Raw genomic sequence first — 27,631 nt, forward strand, 5'->3', positions numbered from 1 at the left:
CAAGACTACAATCGAAATCCGATTTGAAATCGGAGCCAAATTGACGCCAGGTCTGCCTACACGCATGGATATTTTACCTGCGGAAGAATTCACTTTGAAAATGCGATCAATTTAAAATGTTAGATTTCGAATAACGTCGTCATTTTTCATCGGATTTCCACCAAATAAAGGTTACCATTGCTTGCAGATACCTCTCTTTCTCTCTAGAAGTGAAGACAGGATGAACTTCAGAGATAGAATTAAGCCTCGGCGGCGGAGAGTTTTACAATGTTATTTTCCAATGTAAATGACAATATCGTGTAGTTTTACGAAAATTCATCTGAATTTGCCCAGATTTGTTGCAGTGGAATCTTAACACCCTCTCGCGACTGCCAAATCCGAAGACAGAATTTAATTCCGACCTACCCTGAGCTCGTGAGGTCGTTATGTCACATGGCATGGTAAGAAAAAGTGTTGCGGTTCTTCTTCTTCATGCAATAACAACTTCCAGCTTCCAGACCATAGGTCCAATCATCTTGAGATTGTGCACACCTGTTACTCCTCATAACTTCTACTATAGTATGAAGTTTCACGTCGATCAATGAAGCGATTCAAGAGATATAAATGTTTTTAATATTTTCGTTTAATTAACGATATCTGCCAAACCACGTGATCTCTTGAAAATTCCAAAAGGATATTATAGTAGACTGATATGCTGAACACATCTGTGAAGTTTCCCCTCGATTGAATCAAAATTGAGGGAGGAGCTAGGTTTTAAAGGTTTATGCTTAAAAACGTCATAATTCTGAAACCATGTGACACATGACGTCATGCTCGCTGAATGTTTTGTTCGTCATGGCTATGCGATTTTCCTGCAAAGCTTGGCCTCGATCTGTTCAGCCGTTGCAGGGAAAAAGCGGTTTTCGTGTTTTCACAAAAAACACGATGGCGGCCGAACCACGTGACCTGTGACGTCAAAATTACTATAAAAATATTCTCCAGACTGGGTCCCTCCTGTGGTGAAAATTTGATCTCTATCGGTCCAATCATTGCAGAGATAATGGTTTTTAAAGGAAATAAAAAATTAAAATGGCAATAGCACTGAGTGACATGGCCTGGTAGGACAAAATTGTGCGTTTCTTCTACTTTCATAATAAAGACTTCTAACTTCAAGACCGTACAACCAATCATATTGAAAATTTACACACTTATTCCGCTTGATGAGAGCTACATTGCATTAAAAATTCAAGTCGACCAATGCAGTGGTTCAAGAGTTAGAAGCTTTGTAGGATTTTCCTTCCATTATTTATTGTAAATAATGGAATAGGTACACGGTGTGTACCCCGATTAAGAATAGGTACACATTATCCCTGCGCATCGTATGAGCATGTCCAAGGGTTGGCGTCAGGAAGGGCATCCGGCCATAAAAACATTGTCTCAAACAGGGAACCATGAATTGTCATGGGGCCCGCAAGGCTAACCCCTGTTCTAGCGGGGAAAAATGGCCTTAAAACGATCATTCATTCTTCCATTATTTATTGTGGCCAAACCATGTGACTTATCAAAACGTCTCAAGTAATATTGAAACATCCCCTCATGACGAACATTTGTGTAAAGCTTCCACTCAATATCTTCACAAATTATGGAGGAGATACCATTTCTAGTTTATGCTTAAAAACATCATAACTCTGAAAGCATGTGATGGATGACGTTGTGCTCAGGACTTTTTTGTTCGTCATGGGTATCCGATTATGCATGCCAAGTTTGGGCTCGATCTGTTCAGGCATTTTGGAGAAAATGGGATTTTAGTGTTTTTTTAAGACTTTTCACTCAAAACAATATGGCGGCCGAACCATGTGACGTATGACTTCGAATTTTTTGCATTCTGAGTTTTTTTTAACGAAGCATCTGGGAAAAAATATCATTTTCGGGGGAGAAAAAATTGTGTTTGACGAATTCTAACCTATTAACGTTAGAATTTTTAATATACGCAATAACATGTTTTTGTTCCCATTGCAGAGGTATTTAGAATGAGCCATTACTCAAATATTTCCATTCAGCCATTCTGGAGATATAGAGGGGAAAAGTTGAAGGTGTTTTACAAGATGGCGCACACACCACGTGACCTATGACGTCATAATTCGCATTAAAAAATTAGACGAGCCTAGCTGATCATTTGATGAAAATTTCCTGTCAATCCGACCAACGGTTGCTGAGAACATGAATTTTAAAGTTTTCGGAGGTGAAAAATAGGATGGAAGAATAATAATAAAAACTTTGGGAATAATAATAGGTTACTCTCCATTTCATGGAGAGTAAACCTAATAAGTCATTAAAATGGCAGAAACACATTGAGTCACATGGCCTGGTAAGAAAAAATGTGGCATTTCTTCTTCTTTCAACAATAAAGACTTCTAGCTTCGAGACCATACAACCAATCATGTTGAAAATGTACATGCTTGTTCTGCTTGATGAGTTCTACAATGCATTAAAAATTCAAGTCGATGAATGCAGTGGTTCAAGAGTTAGAAGCTTTTTAGGATTATCCCTTCAATTATTCATTGTGGCCAAACCATGTGACTTATCAAAACGTCTCAAGTATTACTTGAACTTCCCCCCATGGGGAACATTTGTGTAAAGTTTCGACTCGATATCTTCACAAATTTTGGAGAGGATAGCATTTTTAGTTTATGCTTAAAAACGTCATAACTCTGAAACCATGTGATGCATTACGTCATGATTGTTGAACCTTTTGTTCGTCATGGGTATGCGATTATGCCTGCCAAGTTTGGGCTCGATCTGTTCAGCCGTTGCGGAGAAAAAGGGGTTTTCGTGTTTTTCACCAAAAACAATATGGCGGCCGAACCATCTGACGTATGACTTCGAAATATTTTGCATTCTGAGTTTTTTTAACTAAGGATCTGGGGGGAAAAATGACATTTTCTTGGAAGCAAAGATGTGTTTGACGAATTCTAACCTCAACGTTAGCATTTTTGACATACTAAATAAACATGTTTTTTGGTCCCATTGCAGAGTTCTTTAAAATGAGCCATTACTCAATTTTTTCCATTGAGCCGTTTCGGAGATATAGAGGGACAAATTTGAATGTGTTTTCCAAGATGGCGCCCATACCACGTGACCTATGACACGTCATAATTAGCAGTTAAAAATTATACATGCCAAGCCGATCATTTGATGAAAATTTCCTGTCAATCCGACCAGCGGTTGCTGAGAAACTTAATTTAAAAATTTTCGGAGGTGCAAAATAGGGTGGAAGAATAATAATAAGAAAAAACTATGGGAATAATAATAGGTTACCTCTCCATTTCATGGAGAGGAAACCTAATAATTGTCATGTGAAACCAAAACCACTTTCAACAGATTCATTCATTCATTCATTCTTAAGGAAAAAACGACACTTATTACAGTATGAAAAACAAATCTGTCTTTAAATATCATCAATAATTACTCAGTTTGACCCCCTTTTGCCAAGATAACTGCCTCAACTCCATTTGGGATTGATTTCATTAATTTATGGATTATGTTTGAGTTAATCTTTTCCCAACACTGCACTCCAGAGCATAATCAGACTACTCACGTAAATTTTATATTTCTCTCAAATATGTTCACCCTTCAGTTATTATGTTAAGCCAAAGTATGTCAATAATAGCGATAATAAATTAAACAATATGGATACATATTTTCAATATTATGACAAATTGGTGTTTAAAATTGTGATTTGAGAAAGCTTGGCATAATTTTAAGTAAACTCATACCTTTGCACCACACTATATACATCACATACTCCACAATAAAGCTTTTATTCCTCCAAACATTTTGTCTAAGTGAAATATGTAAAGTTGCGCTCCTCCACCAGAGTGGTGTTGATGTTCCTCAGCTCTTCAAGAGAGCTGACAGACCGATATCCCAACTCAGCAAATGTCTCATTGCAAGCATTCTGCAGGAACTGAGCAATGTTATAATCCATCGAAAGGCGCCAATTTTCAGCAGTTTTCGCTGAGTCACGATATGTCGAGAACAAATGGTGCAACCGAGCCTTTTCAGTCCCATGGGTGTTGAGTACAATCCAATTCGTAATAATAGGCTCCAATGGCAGCCCTACAAATTCGTATATCTCTCGGGCCTTCTCCAATGGCTCTCGAGCCAGATCTTCATATCGTACAAGCATATAACGTCCATTTAACCAGGCAGGTGGTTTCAAACCCAGGTGCATTGCCGGAAGAAAGGTTTTGCAAATTGCTGTAGCTAGCGATGTGTCGGTTTGTGGAGGCATGGCTCCATTTTTTTTCCATGCATTGTAGTCTTTGAAAATTGACTGAAAAGCAACCATTTTTGAAGAAAGCACTGCACGGGGATCTCGAACCAGGTGGATCACTTTGAGATCGAGACGTGAGTCTTCGGCCAAGAAACGAAGGTCAGCTACGTTGTTGAAGCGAACGGTTTTGAGCACCACGTGTGCACGCTTCTGGCACACTTCGGCGGCGAGTGTCAGGTTGAGATTACTGCACCTTTTAGCGCACACCGATTCGTCTTTAGCATCTTCAGCAGGACAAAGGGGCGGTGAGCATAAGGCTGTACTCGCAGCTCTCCTGAAAAGATGCTTTGTCTGGTGATGCTGAGGAAAAGGCTTCATGTAGGGCTCAAGCGAGTGCAGTTCACAGTCAAAAACATTCCGGAGCAAGTCACGGAATGCCCCCACCAGAACTTTATTGTTTAACTTGCTTCCTAGACGACCGGCCATTGACCCAAAAAACATCTCGATGTGGTAGAGCGGCTCATACAGATAAAATATATCTGGATTTTGGTTGAAAAATTGCCCAAGGAATGAGGAGCCCGATCGTGTCGTCGCGAGAATCAGAATATGCTTACGGGAAGCACTTTCCTCTGTTGGCTGGTTGTTGCTAGGATCGGGGCGTGGGCAACCGAACCAGTGAGATACCTGACCCCCGTTCGGTGAACAGTAGCCTGTCCCACTCGAAACGTAACAATTTTCGAAGCGATAACTCCTGATGGTCTTCACAGCAACATATTGAATGCCAATAGTGAGGAACATAAGGATGGCCAGGATTCTCCAGGAACACCAAATAAACTTTGATTTCTTCTCATTTTCCTGCTTATTATAAGCGATCTGCAGGAAAACAAAAATGACAAAAAAAAACGTTGAATAAGAACAGCACGCATCCTTTGTTATACTGCATTGCATTCTCTATGAGAGGAGATCTATAAATTAATGATGATGAGGAGTGAAGAGTGGTGGAGGGAGGTAAATGATCAGACAACAAAATTGAGAAAAGGAAGAAAACGGATGATAAGAGAGAGAAATGAAGAAAGGAGAGTGGGAAAAAGAGTGTGGGAGAAGGAAAAGAAATTGGGAAGAGGAAAGATGTCTCTTATACAAACAGTATATCTTACTATAATTCACCAAATGTCCGTCCGTCTGTCTGTCTGTCTGTCCGTCCATCCGTTCCCAGGTACCGCAAAAACGGCTGAACCGATTGGAACGTAATTTTGGGTGAGCAATCCTGGGACCCCCTGGAGTAAAATAGGCAATATTGTTTTCCCCATTTCAGCTTCGGTCTCCAGCATTTTCAGGTTTGGACTCCCGCCTAATGTTATTGTCCCGGGTACCACAAAAACGGCTGCACCGATCGCAATGATTGGAGATCTCGCGAATCTTGCCAGTGACGGCACGGTTTTTCGAAGCTGAACACATTCTCCACCTTTTCAAAGTAAAGTAATTGTTCACAATTGTATTTTTGTCGAAACTGTATTCATCTTTCGGTGTGTGTACCTATAGTGTCCCCAGGAAGATTCTCGGTGTTAATCTTTCATAAATTAATCGTTTCTGTTTACCCCGCGTGTGCAGCCTTGGAGCTGAGGCTTCCCCCGTCGAAGTTTGTTCACTTAAGTTCCTGCCTTCGCTGTTTTTGCTTGGTTCTTAGATTTTTCCCTTCTCCCCTGAACTTCCCCAAACACAAAAAAACAAACAAAAAAACAACAACATTTATTTCCTTTTCTCCACATACGCTGTTTCGTGTGCTTCTGTCCATGTGCGCTGTCTCGCTACGCCCCCATTATCTACTTGCCTTCCAGCTTTTGCCCTGTTCATGTGACTCTTGGTCGTCCCTCTAGGCCCTCTTCCCGTAGGTATTTTTGTGAATATAAGATTGTTCTTCACGGTTCTGTTTAAATATGTTTAAACTTTCCCCTGCAGTGTTTTATTCAGTGGTATATTACAACATGCTGTTTTTCTTCCTATTTAAAAGGCTTTTTTCAATTTCCTCTGCAATTCATTCCACTTCAAAAAAAATTCAATCTCTTACAATTCTTCCTCACTACATGCTCTAATCTCACCTTCATTCCACCCCTCCTCTATCGTCCTTCTCTAAAACGGATCACTAACTTGAAAATCACAATAAACCCAATTTGTTATAAATGTTCGTTTTTCATTAATCATCCACTTTCTAAACTCCCCCCTTGCCCCTCCCCTCCAAATCTCCCAACTTGCCCCTCCCCTCCTAAACTCTCCCCTTGCCCCTCCCCTCCTAAACTCCCCCCTTGCCCCTCCCCTCCTAAACTCCCCCCTCGCCCTTGCCCTTCAAATCTCCCCCCCTACCATACCTCTCCAATTCTCCCCCATCCCCCCTCCTCAAAGCTGACTCCTCCCCACTTCGTCTCCCTTCTATATCATACCTCCACCTCCCCCAACTTTCTACTTTCCTCTGCCCCCCCCCCCCTCAAACAACCCCTCACTGTGCCTCATCCCATCACCATCAAACCTTTCGTCCTCCTCATCCTTCCCTTTCTTGTAACTCTTCTGTAATCTCTGACACACTACCAACTGCTCTCCCTACCTCCCCCTCTCATCCTTCATCTGAATCTACCCCTCCCTCCCCTGTCCTGCACCCGATGCTCCCCCTCTCTCCTCATTAACGGTATGGACCTCAAACATCCGGGGCCTTCGCTCAAACCTGATTGATCTCTCCATTCAGGTTGCTTCTGACAATCCAGACTTGATCTGCTTAACAGAAACTTTCCTCCTTCAAGATGTCTCTGATTCCTTAATATCTCTTCCTGGTTACTCCCTCCTCCGGTATGATAGACGTGAGCCTCGTCCTGGTGGTGCGGTTACTATCTTTATCAAAAACTCTCTTCCTCACTCTCTTTGCACTGCCCTCTCTCCACCCCACCCACAGGAGTACCTCTGGCTACAGCTTCCTCTCCGCTCCCATCTTTTGTTCATATGTGTTCTGTACCGTCCTCCAAACAGTGATGACTCCATATACATTTCGCTGTCTGACAACATGGACCAACTTATATCAACTCATCCAAACTCTCTCTTCCTCATATGTGGCGACTTCAACTGTCATCATGCCAGCTGGATGGGTGTGGGTTCCTCTCTAACCAGCCATGGCACCTCAGCAAAGGACTTCTGTGACTCATTGGGACTGACACAATCTGTCAATTTCCCGACCTGGATCTGAGTCAATGGAGTATCTTCCCTTCTAGACTTAGTTATGACAAACTTCCCTGCAAATGTCTGCTGGTCTTCTTCTGCTCCAATCGATTCTTCTGATCATGTGCTTGTTAAAGTGGACATCTCTCTGGCCATTCTCAGAGAGCCTCCTCAGTGCGAACGAGTCTGGCATTTCACTCAGGCTGACTGGCATGGTCTGCAAGCAGCCATCAATCATCAGGACTGGTCTCCCATCTCTACTGCCTCTGACATCAATTCTTCCTGGCTATTCTTCCAAAGCAAACTGCTCTCTCTCTATCATGCACAGATTTATCCCATCTCGTCTTCAGTTGTCTTACTCTTCCTCCCGTCCATGGTACACTGAATCTTGTGGTGAGGCAGTTGCCCTGAAACAACTTGCCTTTGCCTCTTGGAAGGCACATTCAACTGAAGGCAATCTCAGTTCCTTCCACCAAGCTTGGAAGAAATGTGTGTCTACCCTCAAGAGTGCCAGGAAGCACTCACTATCAGTAGTGTATATATGTTGCTTCTGGGACACTCTCATTTTCCCATTGACTTACATGTTAATTTTCCTCTAAACCTCATTGCCCATTAACACGTCTATTTCTCCCACCCTCATCTTTATGAACCTTTTGTCTATAGTACCTATCCTTAATGTTGTTTATTAGACCACTCAAACACTACAAATATTTGTTTTCCCTTATAGACCTATAATCCTTCTTCTACATATCATCTGGCAGATTATCTTTGACCCACTCAAACATCGACCCATTCACTTACATGTTAATTTTCTTCTCACCTCTTTACGAACCTTTTAGCCTTTTGACACTCAAACAATGATTCCCCCTTGGTCTTATGGTACTCTTACTATCAATGATCCCGAGTAGACCACTCAAACATCAATCCTACAAATATTTGTTTATGCGTGGGAAATAATTTAATTCTCTTGCCACTCTCTTCACCATCTAATATATTAACAAAAAAGATGTTTGAGTTTGGTTCTTTATTAAGATATTTTAACTGAGCTAAGATAAAATGGTAAACCTCCCTCAATGTTCTTGTTTGAGCGCCTCCAGTGCCACATACCATTTTTAGACTAAAGTATATATTTTCCTGACAACCATCAAAGTTTTCCGTCCACTCAAAAATATTTCCATCTTTTTTACCCAATTCACCGGTATTTAAATTAATTCTCTTATTTGTTTTGTAAATTTTTTTACCAGTTGTCTTTTCAATTATACCTATTTGATATTTTTCAAATTCGTTATGTTTACCATTTATATACCAAGGTTGATTACACCTCCACTCTTTATTCTGGTTGGTACTTGGTTCTATCATTTATATAATAGTAAAAAGGCGGCGGTAGCCCGTTAAAATCCCTAACCCCCCCTTTTTAACTTATCACTTATATACTTATATAACCATAAGGGAGACTATAAATTCCATTTTCTAAAATAAACCTCTTATCATCAAAAGCCCCCAATGCTTTCTTATTCACCTCTTCTGAATATAATTTATGTTTATAACTTCTTATTCCATTAATCTTTCTAAACTCTTCTTTCTTTGTTGTTAAACAGTTATAATTAATCCTTAAAGTTTATTGTTTCTTTAATAACATTTTATTTTACGCCTTTTAACTTCTTATCAGTCTTTTCAACGTTATTCACAATGTATTTATAAGCATAAGCCTTAGACCTCAATCCCACAAATTCACTCATGACATTTCCTCCTAATTCATCCTTAAACTTTCCAATCACCTTTTTATTTTTAGAAGAGAACAACTCACTCTCTGGACTGTAATTACTAGTGTCATAGATATTAATGTCCTTTTTCATGTCTGAATAAACATCATCAGTATTAATTTTCAAAATAAAACTATCTGTATCCATATAAAGTAGATTAACATCATTTTGATATTTCTTCCTCAAGTTATTATAAAAGTAATCATACATTAATGACTTTGATAAATCAAGAATTGATGTTCCAATATAAATAGGTTTGTCCATTTCAATACTCTCTTTAATCAAATGGATCGCACAAAAGTTCTCAGTAAAGACCTCAGCTCTAGTAAAACTCGGTCTATTAATTAATTTTGATGCTTGTTTCCAAGATGTTGATAGTCTGATATTTTGTCTTTTCCTCACATTTTCCATGGTCTTACCAAAGACCGCATTATTCATCAATTTATAAAAGTCTTTCTCAAAATCTGTTTTTGACTCTGTTCTTCTTTGTGTATTAAAATCAATGTACCCCTTTAACCCTTGGCTTTGATTGAACTTTAGAACCCTATGAATCTTCTCTACTCTTAGACCTTTTGATAAATATTGTCGCAAATTTCTTTGGTGTAGAACATAATTTTTCTTGTTATATAATGTAGTAAGTAATTTTTCTGTTGATTCACCTCTATTAAATGATTGTTGATAATCACTTAACCACTCCTTCTTTGGACTTTCCTTTTCACAAGCAAATGGGAGATCTTTGTGTAGGTTATGAAGTTCCTCTGGATATTTCAAATCAACCTCAAAATAATAACCAACCTTTGAATCATCCAATTCTTTTTGTGTAGAGATACATACATCTTGTAAAACCTTTTTGTAATCTTTTTCCTTTACCCATCTAAGTTTTCCATAAGGAAGAGCCTGAGACATTGCCCAGCCATACAGGTTGTTCGCGTCATAGTACATCAAGTAAGAACTGTCTTTCGTTGAATCATAATTTGGAAGATATTTGTTATTTGCTTTTGCGTATCTACTCGAGCAGACTTGTGAAATTCCACCTCTTTTTGCCTTTTCAATCATCAAAAGCATATCAACATCGGTTATCAAATCCAAAGCTTGTTTTGTCATTTTTAACATCGCACTCCAAACCAATCCAGGTGCTGTGTAGTAGTGAGCAGGATCCAATCGATATCCAGTGCGACAAACAGATCTAAAGGCTTCAAATACATCGGCCAATAAAAGCACATCAGTTTTGAGATACAAATCGTGATACTCGCCAAGATTCTTGATGTTATATTTTTCCCAAACATTTTGTGCGTGTACATAATCTTTATCAGATATATTACTGTTGTTTAATTTGTTATCGAAATTTTCTTTTGAAGGAAGTTGTGTTTCATTGAATCTCTCAAATGAGTCCATATAGTCATAGGGGTAAATTCCCTTTTGTGTTAGAAAATCTTTATCTAAAAAATACTCTGAAAGACATGGAAACTCTTTTAGATTTTGAACCAAGTTAGCCAATGGACTTGCCATGAATTTAAATATATCAAGAAATCTGATATGAGTAATAGGAGATGTGTGAATTGTTTTTGTGAATGAAATGTATTTCTGATCCATGTTTGGAATTGCTGAGATACTTCCAGAAGTCTTTGAGAGTTCCTTGATAAATAGATGTGTATCATAATGAGCGTTGTTATGAAGAAAGACAGGAATGAAAGAGGGGAGTTGATAATTAATATTACAACTTTGATGAGCCGGACCTCTATATTTACCAGTGAGATGACAATGGTCTCTAACCTTTAGACCTTTACCAATTTTCTTCTCACAAATATGACAAACATTGTTTTTTCTAAATTCCCTTTTCTGTTCACTCGTTAAGGACATTGGTTTATTGGTTTCTCTCATTATCTTGGTTAATCGGACACAGTCTTTTTCTAGTCGTTTCACAAACTCCTCTGGGGTATTTGAGCCTCTATACACCTCTACCTTGTTATATTCATCACCAACGGATGATTTGATATAATAACAAAAACCACAAGGAGTATGTTTTTGATATTTATTTGTGTATGATTCTTTTGGATCTGGAGAAGCAGTATCAATTTTTTCTAAAATACTTTCAAAATCAGCATATATAACAAATGGATGTTCTATTGTTTTCTTTTCATCTTTGAATGTGATCTTTGAGCCTTTTTTAGGCATGTTGATTACCGTTGATTTATGTTCACCACAATAATTTGAATGTTTATCTAATCTTTCTTGTGTATGGAAGAAGTTAAGACAACACATACAAATATATCTTTTATTTGTTCTTTTACATACTTGTGGTTTTATTAATTTTGTAATATCTTTGATGTATGTATAATGTGAATTTTCGTCTGAATTAAAATATAGAAGATTAATATGAGTTTGTTTACAATTGTCAGAAAGCTTTAAAACCTGAATGTTGTTTGTTTCTGTTAGACCATAAACATTAACTGATAAATTATTCAACTTTTCAAATTTAGGAATATCATTTAAAGTCATCGGAAACTTTAGATCTTTCGTATTTAATGTATTCTCATATTTTTTATAATGAGATACTCTTTCATCATGAAAATGTGGAGGATGTAAGTGTGCTAGAATAGACCAGAGAAAACATTTATTGTCTTTATTTTTGATATTGATAACTGCTTTTCTATTTTTGATAACACTGGGTAAATCAATGTAAGAAGAAGCTTTTAGAGGATCTGATTTAAGAATATGAATGTCTATGTAAATAATTTTTCCTATATTGAATCCACTTCCTACGATTGAATTATCCACATCTTGCTCTTGTTTAATAAGTTCATCATAGACTCCTGATGTTTTAAAATCTTGATATGAAGATATAAAGTGTGGCTCAGTTCTCATGTATGGTGTATCTATAACTCCTTCGTCCTTTGTCATTTCTAATTTTACTCCCATATAAAATTTAAGTGGTTTCATTTCTTTTAGTGTTTTTTCAATCAATGTTTGAACAGCAGGTTTGACTATTTCTACAGCATCAACTATAGACTTTGGTTCGGGAGGTTTGAAGTTAAAGATTCGAATCCTGATGTCTTTTGAAAGCACCATCAGTATTTTTACTAGTAAACAATTTTGACAAGTGTTTGTTAGTTTTAAGATGGGCTTTAAACCCCTTCTTGAGGATGGTTGTTTTACAGACCTTACAATGTTTTGTTTTAGGTTGAAGAGGGGAAAGTTTGTTAAGAATGTTGTATGTATGTTTTGCGGTGAGAATATGTTGTTTATAATATTTTACTTCCTTCTCGCAAGTATCACAATAAACCATATTTATAGCGTGAGAAAACGTGGTGTTTTATATATATCACTGTGCTTTAAATAAAACACTTTTGAGCTTTACAGCTCCGTTTTATATATATCGCTGTGCTTAAAATAAAACACTTTTGAGCTTTACAGCTCCGTTTTATATATATCGCTGTGCTTAAACTAAAACACTTTTTCACTCAGAATCATCTAAGTCATAACTATCACATGAATACTCAGAATCATACTCAGAGTCATCAATAAAGCTACTCTCATAACTATCATTTGAGCACAAACTATTAGCATCACAACTATCATCTGAGTTCAATGAAATACTATCATCACCATCGTCCGAGTTCAATGAAATACTATCATCACTATCGTCCGAGTTCAATGAAATAGTATCTTCACTGCTGTAATGACTCATATTTAATTAGCAGAAAAAACCTTTCCATCTATACCAATATACTTTCTTTCATTAACGGATTCAATCTCTACATTTTTAATATCAAAAGTTATCTTTAAATAATCTCTAACTATCATAGAACGAAATGACATTTCACCAGAAATATTAACATCATTCATTTTACTTAGATCTACACCCTTTGGATTATTAAAGTAAATACAAATTTCTCCACGAGTATTGTTGATGGTCTTATCATTCTTTTTCAAAGTATCGTGGTCAATCACTTTTTCAAGCTTTGAATAAATTGCCAGGAGTAGAGGAGAAACTTTTGTTAGATTTACTTTAATGGATGTCTTTCCAGGTATAGTTAGAGTTCTTCCTTTAAATGAAATAGAGGGACTCATGTTATTTTTCATAACTGGTTTTACCCAAAAATTTCCATATTTATCTTTGTTCAATTTAACATCTTTGACATATTTTTCTATATCTTCCACCGAGGTAGAGATTGATTGAAATTTGTCTTTTGTGCTTTGAAACATTGTATTTATTGGCTCATAAACCTGCGTTTAGTTTAAGTAAAAATTTCCTATATAAATATGATAGAAGGATATTTAGAATTTCCAGACTCTCCATATGATAAATTAGAGAATTGTCCGGCTTGTGATAGAGTGGGGCTTAATGATGAGGATTCATATAAACAATGTTTATTCTGTGATTATATTCTAATTAATGATAATAAGAAATATAAAAAAACATATTACTCTTTTAAATTAGAACCAAAAATGAATTACTTTACAAGATTAATAAGAGAGATGAATGTTAAGCATTATGGTGATAATACACCATTTCTTACAAGGAAAGAGACTCTTTGTATTGAGGAAATGTATAAGGGTTTAATGATATTTATTATTCAAAATAATTTTAATGGAAATGTTAATACAAGATACTACATAAATAAAATAATGATTTATTTTGAAATTAAACCCGAACTCAGGATAAAATATAGAGTTTCTAAAATAGCTCAAAAAAAGTTAGATGACTTGTTTTCCAAATATATAAATGAATGATTTTTTACCGTTTGGGAAAATAAGATAAAATTTAATAACCATAAAAATATTTCAAATTCATTGAGATGTCTAATAGTTGGTTCAAGCGGATGTGGAAAAACCTGTTTGCTTTTAAAGATGCTCCTTACCCCCAACTTTTTAGATTATGATAATTTAATAATTTTTACGAAGTCAAGTTTTCAACCCGAGTATCAACTACTCTCACAGGGTTTTAATGCAGGTCTTAAAAAGGAAGACATTATCGGTTTATTTAAACTTCAAAACAAACTAAATGATTATAACATTGAGGATATAATACAACTATTTTGTGATACACAGAAACCTAAACCAAAACCCATAACTTGTATTCTCAGTGATAATACGGATGATATACCTTCACCTCAAGATTTAGATAAATCAAAAAAGAACCTCGTCATCTTTGATGATTGTGTTAATGAGAGAAACCAAACAGTAATGGATTGCTACTATACAAGAGGGAGACATTCTTCTTGTAATTGTATTTATCTTAGTCAGTCATATTTTCAACTCCCTCGACGCTCAATAAGAAACAATGCTAATACTTTTATTTTATTTAAGTTAAATTCAATGGATGTAAATAATTTTTGGAGAGATAATTGCTCTACGTTATGTAGTAAAAAAGAATTTGAAAATTATATGAAACACACGATTGGAAAATATAAATATATTGTTGTGAAACAAGATGAGATATTAAAGGATGTATTTTTATTTTAAACATAATTACATATATAAATGACAACAATTATTATTAACCTTGTGGGTAAATCTGCTTCTGGAAAGAACTTTCATAAATCTAAACTCTTGAAGAGTAAAAATGAAAAGATTGTAAGTTTTTTTTAAAAACACCCTATGATTCGTTTTGTGAGTACTACAACCAGAGCAAAGCGACCAGGAGAAGTAGAAGGGAAAGATTATTACTACATTTCAATGGAGGAACATATGCGATTGAGGAACGAAGGTCAAATATTTGAGGAGGTCTCTCTTGGTTCTACAAAATATTCACATTGTAAGAGTGAGTTAAATAAAGTAAAATCTAATGGTCTTGGGATTTTAGAAACTAATCCTGAAGGAATGAGACAAATTATTAAACATTTGTGTGGTGATGGAGTTAAGATTTTATCATTCGGTTTTGATATCAATGAGGAGACTCAACGCAAACGTATGAAAAGCAGAGATACAAGTATTAGTGAAGAAGAAATAACAACTCATATTAATACCAATAAAGAATTTGATGAAATATTTAAAGAAAAGGATTTATTTCAACACATTTACTATAATGACAAAGAAATGGAAAATTTTCCCATTGACCTTTACAATTCATTAAATGATATTTTTCAATAAATAAATACAGAAGATGAATACCGAAGAAAGAGCAAGAAAGTTTAAAGAACATCAAGAGTTGGTTTCAAAAGTTGTAAAGCAACAGGAAGAGATAAAGAAGAAATGGAGACAGAAACTAACTGGTGAAGAAGCCTTTGAAAGAAAACAAGAGAAATTTTTTAAACCGCTTTTAAAAACTCAACACCCTACAGTTCCCACGGTAGAATTTACTCTGAAAAAACTTCAAATGCTCAAAGGTTTTAGTCAGATAACAAAACAAGAACTTGGAAAATTAGAATATAATGATGAAGAATTATTTCAGAAACTTGAGGAGGTAAATCAACCCCCTAATTATGTAGTGGAAGCTCTTCAAAACAATGAGTATTCAGCGGGTTCAAAAACCAGAGCAGGTCTCATTCCAACAGAAGAACCAGCAGTGTTCCATCTTGTGGAAGAAAAGGTATTGATATTTAATGATGAATTGATGTTCTTGAGTTCTACTCAACCAAATGTTAAATTAACTCCAAGATTAATGTTTCTTCTAACAAACCCCGGATTCAGCGGTTCAAAATATTTTGAGGAACCACTTGATATGGAAAGAGAGGAAGATAGGGTATATATTGAGTTGCTAAATGCACTTGATTATGGAGTTTCTGTTGCTGGTAAAAGTAAGAAGAATGAGAAGGAGAAACATATTATTGATGCTTTAAGTAAACTTGGTTCAGGTGTTAGTTTTCTTCCAAATGACCCATCACAATTAGTTAATAGGCTATTATTGTTGTTAGGTAGTAAGAAGGCTGGAAACAACAATTGTTTTAATGAAACATCCGCCATTTTAGACCAGTTGATGAATATGAAAATAATTTATAAATGTCAATACAAAGATATTTTATTAGATATTAAATAAGATGAGAAGCACAATTCTTAGTTTTAATTTTACAACGAGTGATTACACAGCATCATTCCCTTACCCACTACAACTTGACCCCCTTACCTCATATGAGGCTTCTTTGTTGTCAATGGAGACTTACAATACCCTTTTTAATATCACAGAGAAAAACAACAATTTTAGTTATAATCCAGGAAGTGGATATAAAATTATAACCGTTTCACCCGGAGCCTACGAGATTTCTCAAATATCTTCAGAAGTCTCTCGCCTTATGAAAGAAAAAGGTGATGAACCAAAAAAGATTGTAATAGATATTCAAAAACACACTTCAAAATCAACTATTAAATTTAAAAATAATTATAAAGTTGATTTTATGATTAAAAATTCGTTCAGAGAGCTATTGGGTTTCTCTTCAAAAAAGATTGAAACTAACGGGACGTTTTACAGTGATAATGTTATTCCAATATCCTCCGGTATAAATTCAGTATTAATTCATTGTGATTTGATTGATGGTGCTTATAACGATGGAATAAGAACAAATACAATATTTTCATTCAGTGCATACTCAACCCCGATTGGTTATAAATTCAATATGGAACCAAAAAATCTTGTCTATTTACCTGTGTCAGGAAAAACCATATACAGAGTAAATTTTAGGATAACCGACCAAGATAATCGTATGATCTCCTTCAATGATGAAATTATATCCATCAGAATTCACCTACGTGAAGTTTTTCAATAAATAAATAATGGTTATTGTGAGAAAACATGAGTTGGGAAAATATAAAATAATTACAGGGGATGGGATGTTCCTTTCACCATACTATACAAGGTATGTGGGTAGAGGATACTATAAACCAAAGAGACAACGGGGTGTGGGTCATCAATTTAGAAATAAAGGAGATGGGATAATTGATACTCTTATGGGTATTGGTTCAACCATCCTTAAACATAAAGACCTAATTGGTTCAACTGCTTCTGCCGTGGGCTCAGTTGCAGGAGCTATAAAGATATAAAAGATGCTCAAAAGGAGTCTCATAAATTACAAGCAATCAAAGAAATTAAAAAAGGTAAAACTCAACTATCTTCACAAGAACGACAAAAAATCATTAAAATACTTGGGTCAGGGTTTCAACAATTTTAATGCTATATAAATACAAGTATGGAAGCGATTGATAGTATCTATGATTTGGATGATACGATTATCATTTCAAACTCCACTAAAAAAGAAGACTATTTTAAGGTAAATGCTATAACAGGAACAGACTGGAATTCAAACGGACCAAAAAGTTTTGAAATAAATAATCAACAAACTTACTTGAATATAGCTGATAGTTTCTTGCTGTGTAAATTTAAATTCACTAAGGCTGCGAATAATACTAATGCTACACTCGTAAATGATTTCTTCTGGAAAATGTTTGACAGTGTCCGCCTGTATATTGGAACACAAGAGGTTGAAGCAGTTGATTATGTCTCTGCTACATCTGAAATGATGAAATTTACACTATATTCGTTTAGTGATAGAATGGGTAAGGGAGCTGTTGAAGGTTTTATTCCTGATATGTCAACGGGAACAAATGCTGACCCCGGTTATAGTCAAAGGAAGTCAATGTATAATGATGAAACAAAAGCAGAGAATAGTTTTACCGTAGCAGTACCTCTTAAAGGTATATTTGGATTTTGTGATTATGATAAAGTTTTGTATGGGCTTAAAATTAGATTTCAACTACAAAGGAATGATGTAAATAGATTGCTTTTTGGGGCTCAAAATGCTTTTGGTGATAATAATAAATTTGTTATTAATGATTTGTGTTGGTATAATTAGTGAATATACTCCTAATCTTAAAACGGAAGAGATGTTAAATAGAAGACTTAACTCAAAGAAACCACTAAATGTATCATACCTTAAAAGAAGATGTCAACACGTTAAACTGGAACACACTACCTACACTTGGAATTTAGGTGTTCTTCAAGGAAAGCCACGATACCTATGACTCATTTTTAAGAAACCAGATGGAGATGAAGGCACTGATAAGAATAATGTGCTGAGTGATAATGCTAAGGTGAAACAACTTCGGGTTTATATTGATGGCACATTTTATCCGCGAGATAGATTGGAAATTGATTGGGAAAAAAATGATTATGCGGAAGCCTACAAGTCCTACCAAAAGGTGTGTGAAAGTAATGGTAATAATGATCCTATTTTGGATATGGTTGCGTTTCAAAAACTTTATACAATCTACGCAATTGACCTGAGTTCTCAAAAGGAAACTATAAGGTCTAATCGAGTGGATACTTCTCTATACATTGAAAGAGGGGAGAGTGAAGAGGTTAATGCATATTGTTTGCTTTTGGAGGAAACAGAATTACAGATAAATACAGATAATGGTGTTATGATTAATATCACATAGGTTTTTTCTCATAAATAAATGGTTGGGGTATATGTTAATCAAATCAATCTTAATAAATTAACATCTTGTATTCAAAATCAAAAGCCTTGTATTATTAATGTTAATACAATTCAAAGAAAAGGAGCAGTAAGAATTGATGTTTTACACACAAGAGAGCAGGTGAAAACACTAAATGATGTTGGATCACTTAAAATTAAAATTACAAAACCTATGTTAAAGAAATATTCAATAGACGAGTCAAGAGGAGGATTTCTCCCGTTTCCAATTCCTTTATTTGCTGGTTTAAGTGCGGCGGGAGCATTGACTGGTGGTATTTCAGCAGCGGTAAAAACTGCTAATGAAAGGAAGGCACAACTAAAAGCTCAAAAAGAATTGGAAAGACATAACAAGGAGTTGGAGAAACAAATTAGTGGAAGTGGTGTAATTGTAGATTTTGCTCAAAAATTTGAAAGTCTACCTGATAAAGCTAGATTGTTGGTTGGAGATATGCTTTCCTCCATCGCTCAAGCGGGTGTTAAACTAACTAAACGGGGTAATGGATTGTATCTTTCTCATAAATAAATGGATAAATGGTTTAAACAATTTGGAAAGAATACAACATCAAATATAGAACTAGCTAAGTATTGTAAAACACTAAAAATTGATAATGTGGTTATTTGTATGAGAGATGAATTAATACATATAAATAAGAATACAAAGAATATTATTATGAATTTAGACACACAGAATGGTTCTCATTGGGTTTGTATTCATAATAGTCAGGATAAATATTATTTTGATAGTTATGGTATGCCACCACCTGTTGAAGTAATACAATTCTTACAGAATGGTGTTTATCAAACATTTCAAGTTCAAGAAATTAATTCTAAATGTTGTGGTCAATTATGTTTAAATGTATTATTTCAACTCAACAACAATGAAAATTTTTATGATATCATTTTAAATCTAATATAAATGACTTATGTTGGAAAAGATGGTTCTATCTTTGGAAAATCCTCTCAGGATATTGATTTATCAAATTATTATACAAAGGCACAGGCTGAACGACAAAAATATAGTATTGGTAAAAATATTAATATGAAGAATACTTATAAATTAATCAATTATCCAAACCCTACAGATGCGAATGACTTAATTAGATTTAGTGATTTATCACAATATATATTTTTAAAGAAAACAGCACGTTTTGCTAAACAAGTAAAATTTACAACCACAACACCTGGTTATACTGACCATACACCTTTCCTCATTGAATTTAACTACCTGCTTACAATTGAATTTTATAAAGAAGGACATATAGTTAATATGCGAATTAATAAATGGGGGTATGATATGCCTGATTTAGGGTATAATTGGTCTTTTTCAATAAACATAGAAGACCTACATGATTTAAATCAGTCTCGTAAAGAAGAATATTATCCACTTGGTGAGGATAAGGATTTATGTGGAAGTACAATTAATAAACAACAAATACATGGTTTTAAGAAAAGAAAAATATATGATAGTATAGCGATGGTTAACATGACAAAGAAGGAAGGTCATGAGATAAGGATAGAAAGCCGAGGAATACAAACCGATTTGGTAGTGGGAAGATGGGGTGGTATGACCTGTCACAATATTAATCTCACATATATTTCTGATACATAAATGGCAGGAAGAAGACTACAAGAGAATTATAATTTTTGTATTCAGGGATACCTACAAGAAAAGGGTGCCCGGTATTACATACCTTATGATTTGGAGCATGTACATGGAAATTTTGTCATTAAAAACTGGCCTTATACTGATATTGTTAAACCCACAAATAGAGACTTGTTTAAAATATTGAATAAAAATGAACTTCTCAAAGTTATGAAATATAAAACTCTTTTAGAAATCGTCAACAAATCTTATTGGTATCCTATTATGAGAAAAATAATGATAGATACAAGAATATCTCAAAATCCAGATGAGTATATGTATAATATTCTTTGGGGCTCAAGCTCAAGGGTAGCAAGGGATGAGGAAGGAGTTGAAGAAGAGAAGGAGGAAAGAGAGAAGGAGGAGAAGGAGGAAAGGGAGAAAAAGGAGAAGGAGGAGAGGGAGAAAAAGGAGAAGGAGGAAAGGGAGAAAAAGGAGAGGGAGGAGAGGGAGAAAAAGGAGAAGGAGGAAAGGGAGAAAAAGGAGAAGGAGGAAAGGGAGAAAAAGGAGAAGGAGGAGAGGGAGAAAAGGGAGAAAAAGGAGAAGGAGGAGAGGGAGGAAAGGGAGCAAAGAGAGAGGGAGGAAAGGGAGAAAAGAGAGAAGGAGGAGAGGGAGCAAAGAGAGAGGGAGGAAAAATATAAAAAGATGGAAATCAGTGAGATTAATAAAAGATTGAAGGTATTACAGCAAATAAATCAAACTCAACGCACTGAGGAGGAAAATAAAGAAATGAAAAGTCTAATGGAAATATTATTTTCAAGAATAACGGCGTCAATGTCTTCACTTTCAGGGAGGAGATTTAAACGAGAAAGTGGTGAAGAAGAAGAAGAAGGAAAAGATTATGTGGTTGATGATGTTGGTGTTATTGACTTTAGTTCGTTTTATTTGTAAATAAATGGAGGAGAGAGTGAAGGCATTCCTTAGGATTCTTTATGTTTTAAAAATTAAGATAGAAATGTATATGTTGAAAACCAAAAAGGTTTTGATCCTCTGTCGGAATTTTTCTGATAAAAAAATATGAGTTATTGTCTCAAATGTAAAAAGAAAACTAAATCTAAAAATATCTCTTATGTTAAAGCTAAAAATAATAGAGTTTATCAAAAAGGAATATGTCAAGTGTGTGGCTCTAAAAAGTGCCAATTCATCTCTCCTAAAAGAGGAGGAGACATACAAAGGTTTCTCTCAGGAAGTAAATTTACAACAACTGGAATTCCAGGGGAATTACACCTTCCAGGGTATTCTTTCTGTGGTCCAGGAACAAACTTGGATTAAAGATTAGATGAGGCTGACAATCCTAAACCTTGGTCTCAACCTATAAATAGGGTTGATGAAGTGTGTATGAAGCATGATATTGCTTATGGGAAAACCACTACATTGGATGAAAAACATGAAGCAGACAGAGAAATGTTATATAATTTGTCTTTGATACAAAATCCTACATTGAGAGAGAAAGTTGATTGGTTTATTGTTAAAAAAATGATTAGTGTCAAATTGAAACTTGGTCTTGGTTATTCACCCTAAAAAAACTATTAGACTCCAATGATGTCATCAAGACTGAGGAGCTTTTGGCTAATGAATTACACAAACCTATAATCACAAAGTTTAAAAGAAGGAAAGTTTATTCTAAATACACCGACCACATATGGTCCGCTGATTTAATTGAATTGAATAATGACAGGGGATACAGGTATGCTTTAACCGTTATTGATTTGAGGAGTAGATTTACCTGGGTTGTTCCGTTGAAAAACAAGAGAGGTAATACTTTAATGTTAGCCTTTAAGCTAATATTTGATAGGGATAAAAGGAAACCAAAGAAGTTATGGACTGATGAGGGAACAGAGTTCTATCACAAAATATTTATGAAATTTCTTAAGGGGGAGGATATTAAATTATACAGCACCTTTAATGAAGGAAAGGCAGTTGTTATTGAGCGTTTTAATCGTACTTTAAAAGAAAAATTATATAAAAAATTCACACAACTCGGTTCTCAACAATGGGTGTATTTAATCCAGAATATTGTTGATAATTACAATAATACAGTTCATTCATCAACAAAATCAAAACCATCAGAAACATTTACAAAATTAAAATATGAAATGGAGATTAATTTGAAAAAACCCAAGTTCAAAGTTGGTGATATGGTAAGAATATACAAATGGAAAAGCCATTTTGAAAAAGGTTATACACAAAAATGGACTCGTGAATTATTTAAAATCATTGATGTAATGGATACAGTCCCTTGGACTTACAAATTAAATGATATGAATGGGGAAGAAATATTAGGGGCATTTTATTCACAAGAATTACAAAAAACAAAGCTAATAATTCATTAAACAACATTTCTATTCACCCCACCCAGATTAGCTAATTTAATTAGTGGTAATAAAAAAAAAAAAAAAAAAAATCATAAGCCACGCCCACACAGACCCCGCCCACACAGACCCCGCCCACACAGACCCCGCCCATCATCCCCCACCCTCCGTGCACCCCCACTCTTGACCCTTCACCCCCCTCATCCCACCCCCACCTTCCCCACACACAAGTGTAGGGGAGGGGTGGGATGAGGGGGGTGAAGGGTCTTTGGCAGGGGTGCACCTCCCCATTCCCTCCTCCTTTATTCTCTTTTTGTAATTAATCATTAAATAATTGTAAACAAAACAAATATATATAAATAATAGTGAAAACGTTAAAATCTTCATATTACTAAAACATTTTCCTTGAGGTATTACACATTCAACTTCTTCCCAGCACAATTCATCAATTTCTCCCTCGCTCAATTCAAAGGTAATTTCTCCAGATTTCTTCTTTAGGTCTTGCATTTCTTTCTGTTTGAGACAAGGGGGGAGAGAAAAATATGAATGATATATTTATGGTGTACCCATTCTAAACGGTGTACCCCACACACATACACATACATACACATACACACACACATACATACATACACACACACATACATACACACACATACATACATACATACATACATACACACACACATACATACACACATACATACATACACACATACACACATACACACATACACACACATACATACACATACATACACACACATACACACATACACACATACACACATACACACATACACACATACACACACACACACATACACACACACATGCATACATACACACACACATACATACGTACATACATACACACATACACACATACACACATACACACATACACACATACACACATACATACATACACACACATACATACATACACACATACATACATACACACATACACACATACACACATACACACATACACATACCTCTAAAAAGTTGAGTTTGGAGTCAATCCTGTCGAGATGAAAATTTAGGGTATCACACTCATAGGTGTGGTCATCGATCACAACAGGTGTTGTATTCTGTTAGAAAAGAAAGAAAGAAAAAACGTTAATAATTTTTCCTAAAATATACATTGTATGTATACACAATGATACACAATACACAAAAGATACACAATGAATAAATAAATGACAGCTCCCGTTTAATGGTACCAATCAGAGAAATGAATAATTAATTACCTGAGACAAACTCAGATGGTGATTATCTTCTAAGAACGTGAAACATCGAATTCATTCAATCTGTGAGGTAGGTTGTTCCAACCCGTGTTCAATTCGTTGTACACCTCTTGAGGAACAACTTGAAACTCTGCCAAGACCAGGTCATTTTGAAAACCTGAATTGCTGTAATAAAAAAATATATCATGAGTCATATAAATATAAAATAATCACATACAAAGCTCACATTAACAGTTTAATTCTGAATGAAACTTACCCTGGTGAGTATTCTTCATCACAGTAGAGAGTGAAATAAGACATGTTGATGCTCATGTTCTTCGGTTCGTAATGATAAAAACAGCACGGCAACACGACTTTTATAATGTCCAAAATGTATTTTCGGGAACAGAACTCAGCTTTAACATTACGAGGAAACAGGAAATAAGACAATGAGAAATTCCCAACGCATCATTTCTTGTAATAGTGGGGCGGCTTAGCCCAAATATTCAAAAGAATTGTGCATTTTGTGATACAAGCACCAAATTTGGCACAAATGTACATTAATATGTTGCGAACATTTTCAGATATTGGGCCACTTGAAATTCCGTAATTTTATTTTTCAATTTTTTTCAAATTTCGTAATTTCAAATTTTTCGGGTGACACCGTCACAATTTCGGTCTTCGAGGCCGGCCGATAGGCAAAGTGTGACCGGAAGGGACGAGGTTCTCCTCACCACGTGGCCCTTGATCTGGGAAGCGAGAGGCGTTCCATTAGTGGACGCGCCCCTCACGCCCGACTTTTGGGCGGCCCCGGCAGGCCGTTTGTTTTGACGTTCCGTGACAGGCCCCGCACCCCCACCTCCGGGCCGACCGGAAGCTTGTGCTGAGTACATCATACCTTATGTATACATCATACCTTTAAAACGGTATGTTTAATCAATTAATTGATGAGTTATTTAATTATTAGCAATTAATTAAGTACTTATACATTTCCTTTCTCTTCTGACCATTATCTCAGGCACCTTTTGAGTTAGGAAGCTGATATTTGGACATCCCAATGACCAAGTCTTGAAAATCTTGAAAATCCTCTTTATCTCTTTGCTGATGACTCTACTCTCTGTCGCTCCATTCTTCATCCCTCAGATCAGCAGTCTGCAGCCTCCTCACTCTCTGCAGACCTGGACAAAATCACAGACTGGGCAAACAAGTGGAACATGTCTTTCAATCCTGACAAATCTCACACTCTTACGATGTCTCTCCGAAAAGACCGACTGGACAACCCTCCCATCCACTTTCTGAATAATCCTCTCCAAGAAGTTCTGTCACTCAAGCTTTTGAGTCTCACTATCTGCCATGATCTTTCCTGGGAAAACCACATTTCAAATCTGGCCTCCAAAGCCAGTCGCCGACTGGGCATCCTCCGTCGTGCGAAGTCCTTCCTTGGCACACCTGAGCTCCTCACCACATACAAGGCTTTCATCCGCAGCTCAATGGAATACTGCTCTCCCCTCTGGGCTGGTGCTCCTGCCTCACACCTAGCTCGTCTTCACGCTGTTGAAACCAAAGCATTCAGAATCATTGGAATCTCCCGCGATGAAGCTAACTCCAAGGGCCTCTCACTCACTCACCGCAGGCAGGTTGGTGGTCTTTCCGTCTTCTACCGACTCCTCTGGCCTTGCCCCCCCAGCTCTCTCTGGGCTCTGTCCCACAAATATTCCTACAGGTCGCACAAGATCTGCCTGCAACCCTCTTATGGTCAAACTGCCAAAATCAAGACTCTCTGCTCACCTTCACTCCTTCATTCCTCTTTTCTCCCGCCTCTGGAACAAACTCCCTCACTCTCTTCAATCCCACTCCACCCTCCAGGTCTTTAAAACAGCTGTTCACCACCATCTTTTATCTTCCCCCATCCAAAACCTTGATCTTTTCTACCCCCGCTGATTTCACCCCAATTCCACTTTTTTGAAATACCAACTTCTGTCCTGGAAGTCCTTGGTGTCCTTGTGTTTTATACTTCTCCCTCCCCCCCCCCCTCCCCACCCCCGCATTCCAACGCCTCCTCCCCCCAAGCCCTCTCCCTTCCACACATCTCCCTGCTCTCAAATGTTGTGTTTTAGTGCTTCCCCTTCTCTCCCCATCTTGTTTTCCGCTCCCTCTTTTTATATATTTTGTTTGTCTGGTTGATTTGTTTGTGAAGTAAATGTTAGCTCTTTTACGAGCCTCGATTCAGTATACAAAAAAAAAGAAAAAAAAAAAAGTGATTTGGCTGCAAAGGCTATTTTTGATTTATTGATTAATCAATTAATGAATTAATTGGAGATCTCGCGAGATCTTGGAGACGGCGGCAGGGATTTTCGAAGCTCCACACGGTCTCCACGTTTTTCGAAGTTAAGTCTGTTCACAATTGTATTTTGTCGAAACTGTATTTATCTTTCGGTGTGTGAAGTTATTGTGTGCAACTTTGGTTGTTTCTCGGTGTTTATCTTTCATAAATTGATCGTCTGTTTGCCGTGTCGCGAGCAAGGCCTTGTACAGTGTGCACTGTACAACCTTGAGGCTTTGTTTTTCTCTCAGTGGTCCGTCGTTTGTGATCCAATAACTTTCGTTCTCTGTATTCCCAGTCTTTTCACCCATAGCCTACTTCCTTGTGTAAATCTCAACTCAAAAAAAAACAAAAAAAAAAAACATTTCCTTCTCTGTTCTCATTCGTTTATTCATTCTTATTCGTTCGTTCGTTCTTCGACCACGTGTTTCTCCCCCATTTCCCCAGATAGTTTTCACTCATTAACCTTCAATGTTTACACTTTCCCCTCAAGTTATGTATTCCGTCATATTTTATAACACCTTTTTCTTCTTCTTCTTTAAAAGGCTGCTTTCGACTTGCTCACCAAATCAATTCATCCCAAAAAAAATATCCATCTCCTATAGTGCCTTTGTTCTACATTCCCTAAACTCTCCTGCACTCCATCCTCCATCCAGCGTCCTTAAACGTATTTTTAACTCGAAGGTCACAAGAAACTCATTTTGCAATAAATGTTCGTTTCCCATAAATCGTACACTTTCAAAAATCCAATCTCACCCCTCCCCTCCAAATCTTCCCCATAACCCCTCCCCTCCAAATCTTCCCCATCACCCCTCCCCTCCAAATCTTCCCCATCACCCATCCCTTTCAAATCTCCCCCCTTGCCCCCTCCCTCCTAAACTACCCCCTCACCCCTCCCCGCCAAGACGCCCCCTCGCCCCTCCCCTCCTAGACTCCTGCCTCACCCCTCCCCTCCAAATCTCCCCCATATCCCATCCCTTTCAAATCCCTCCCCTTGTCCCTTCCCTCCCAAACTCCCCCCTCACCCCTCCCCTTCAAATCTCCCCACCCTCATTGCTTCTCAATTTCCCCCCGCTCACTACCCCTCCTCAAAGCGTCCTCCCCGCTTCTTCCCCCTTCAAACTCTCACCTCCATCTCCCCCAACCTTCTGCCTCGCTCTTCCCCCTCCTCAAATAACACCTCATTGTGGCTCACCCAATCACCATCAAACCTTTTGTCCGCCCCATCCTTCCCTTTCTCCGAGCTATTCTGAAATCTCTGACACACCTTCAACAGCTCTCCCTACCTCTTCCACCTCTTCCACCTCTTCCACATCTTACCCTACCCCTCCTCCCCCCTGTTCTGTATCTGATGCTCCCCCTTCCTCTTCATTAACGGTGTGGACCTCAAACATCCGGGGCCTTCGTTCAAACTTAACCGATCTCTCCATACAGGTTGCTTCTGTCAAACCAGACGTGATCTGCTTAACAGAAACTTTCCTCCTTTATGATGT

General features: G+C 36.7%; 1 protein-coding gene across 2 annotated transcripts in view; it reads right to left on the reverse strand.

The window, feature by feature from the left end:
• Positions 1–589: 589 nt before the first annotated feature.
• LOC137423153 (carbohydrate sulfotransferase 1-like) overlaps positions 590–27,631 on the reverse strand; it is a 36,622-nt gene continuing 9,580 nt past the window's right edge. Inside the window, exons 4-6 of one of the 2 annotated variants that reach the window (XR_010983647.2) lie at positions 23,840–24,001; positions 23,585–23,680; positions 22,873–23,096 (exon numbers count right to left, since the gene is read on the reverse strand). Coding sequence is in view for 1 of the 2 variants with exons in the window: in XM_068109994.2 (XP_067966095.1) it covers positions 3,821–5,128 (1,308 nt within the window). In the remaining variant the exon portion in view is untranslated. Of the gene's footprint in view, positions 5,129–22,872; positions 23,097–23,584; positions 23,681–23,839; positions 24,002–27,631 lie in introns of those variants that run through there. The other variant, XM_068109994.2, reaches the window with a different exon arrangement.

The sequence above is a fragment of the Myxine glutinosa genome, chromosome 1 (assembly GCF_964187855.1).
Source record: "Myxine glutinosa chromosome 1, kmMyxGlut1.1, whole genome shotgun sequence".
Lineage (NCBI taxonomy): Eukaryota > Metazoa > Chordata > Myxini > Myxiniformes > Myxinidae > Myxine > Myxine glutinosa.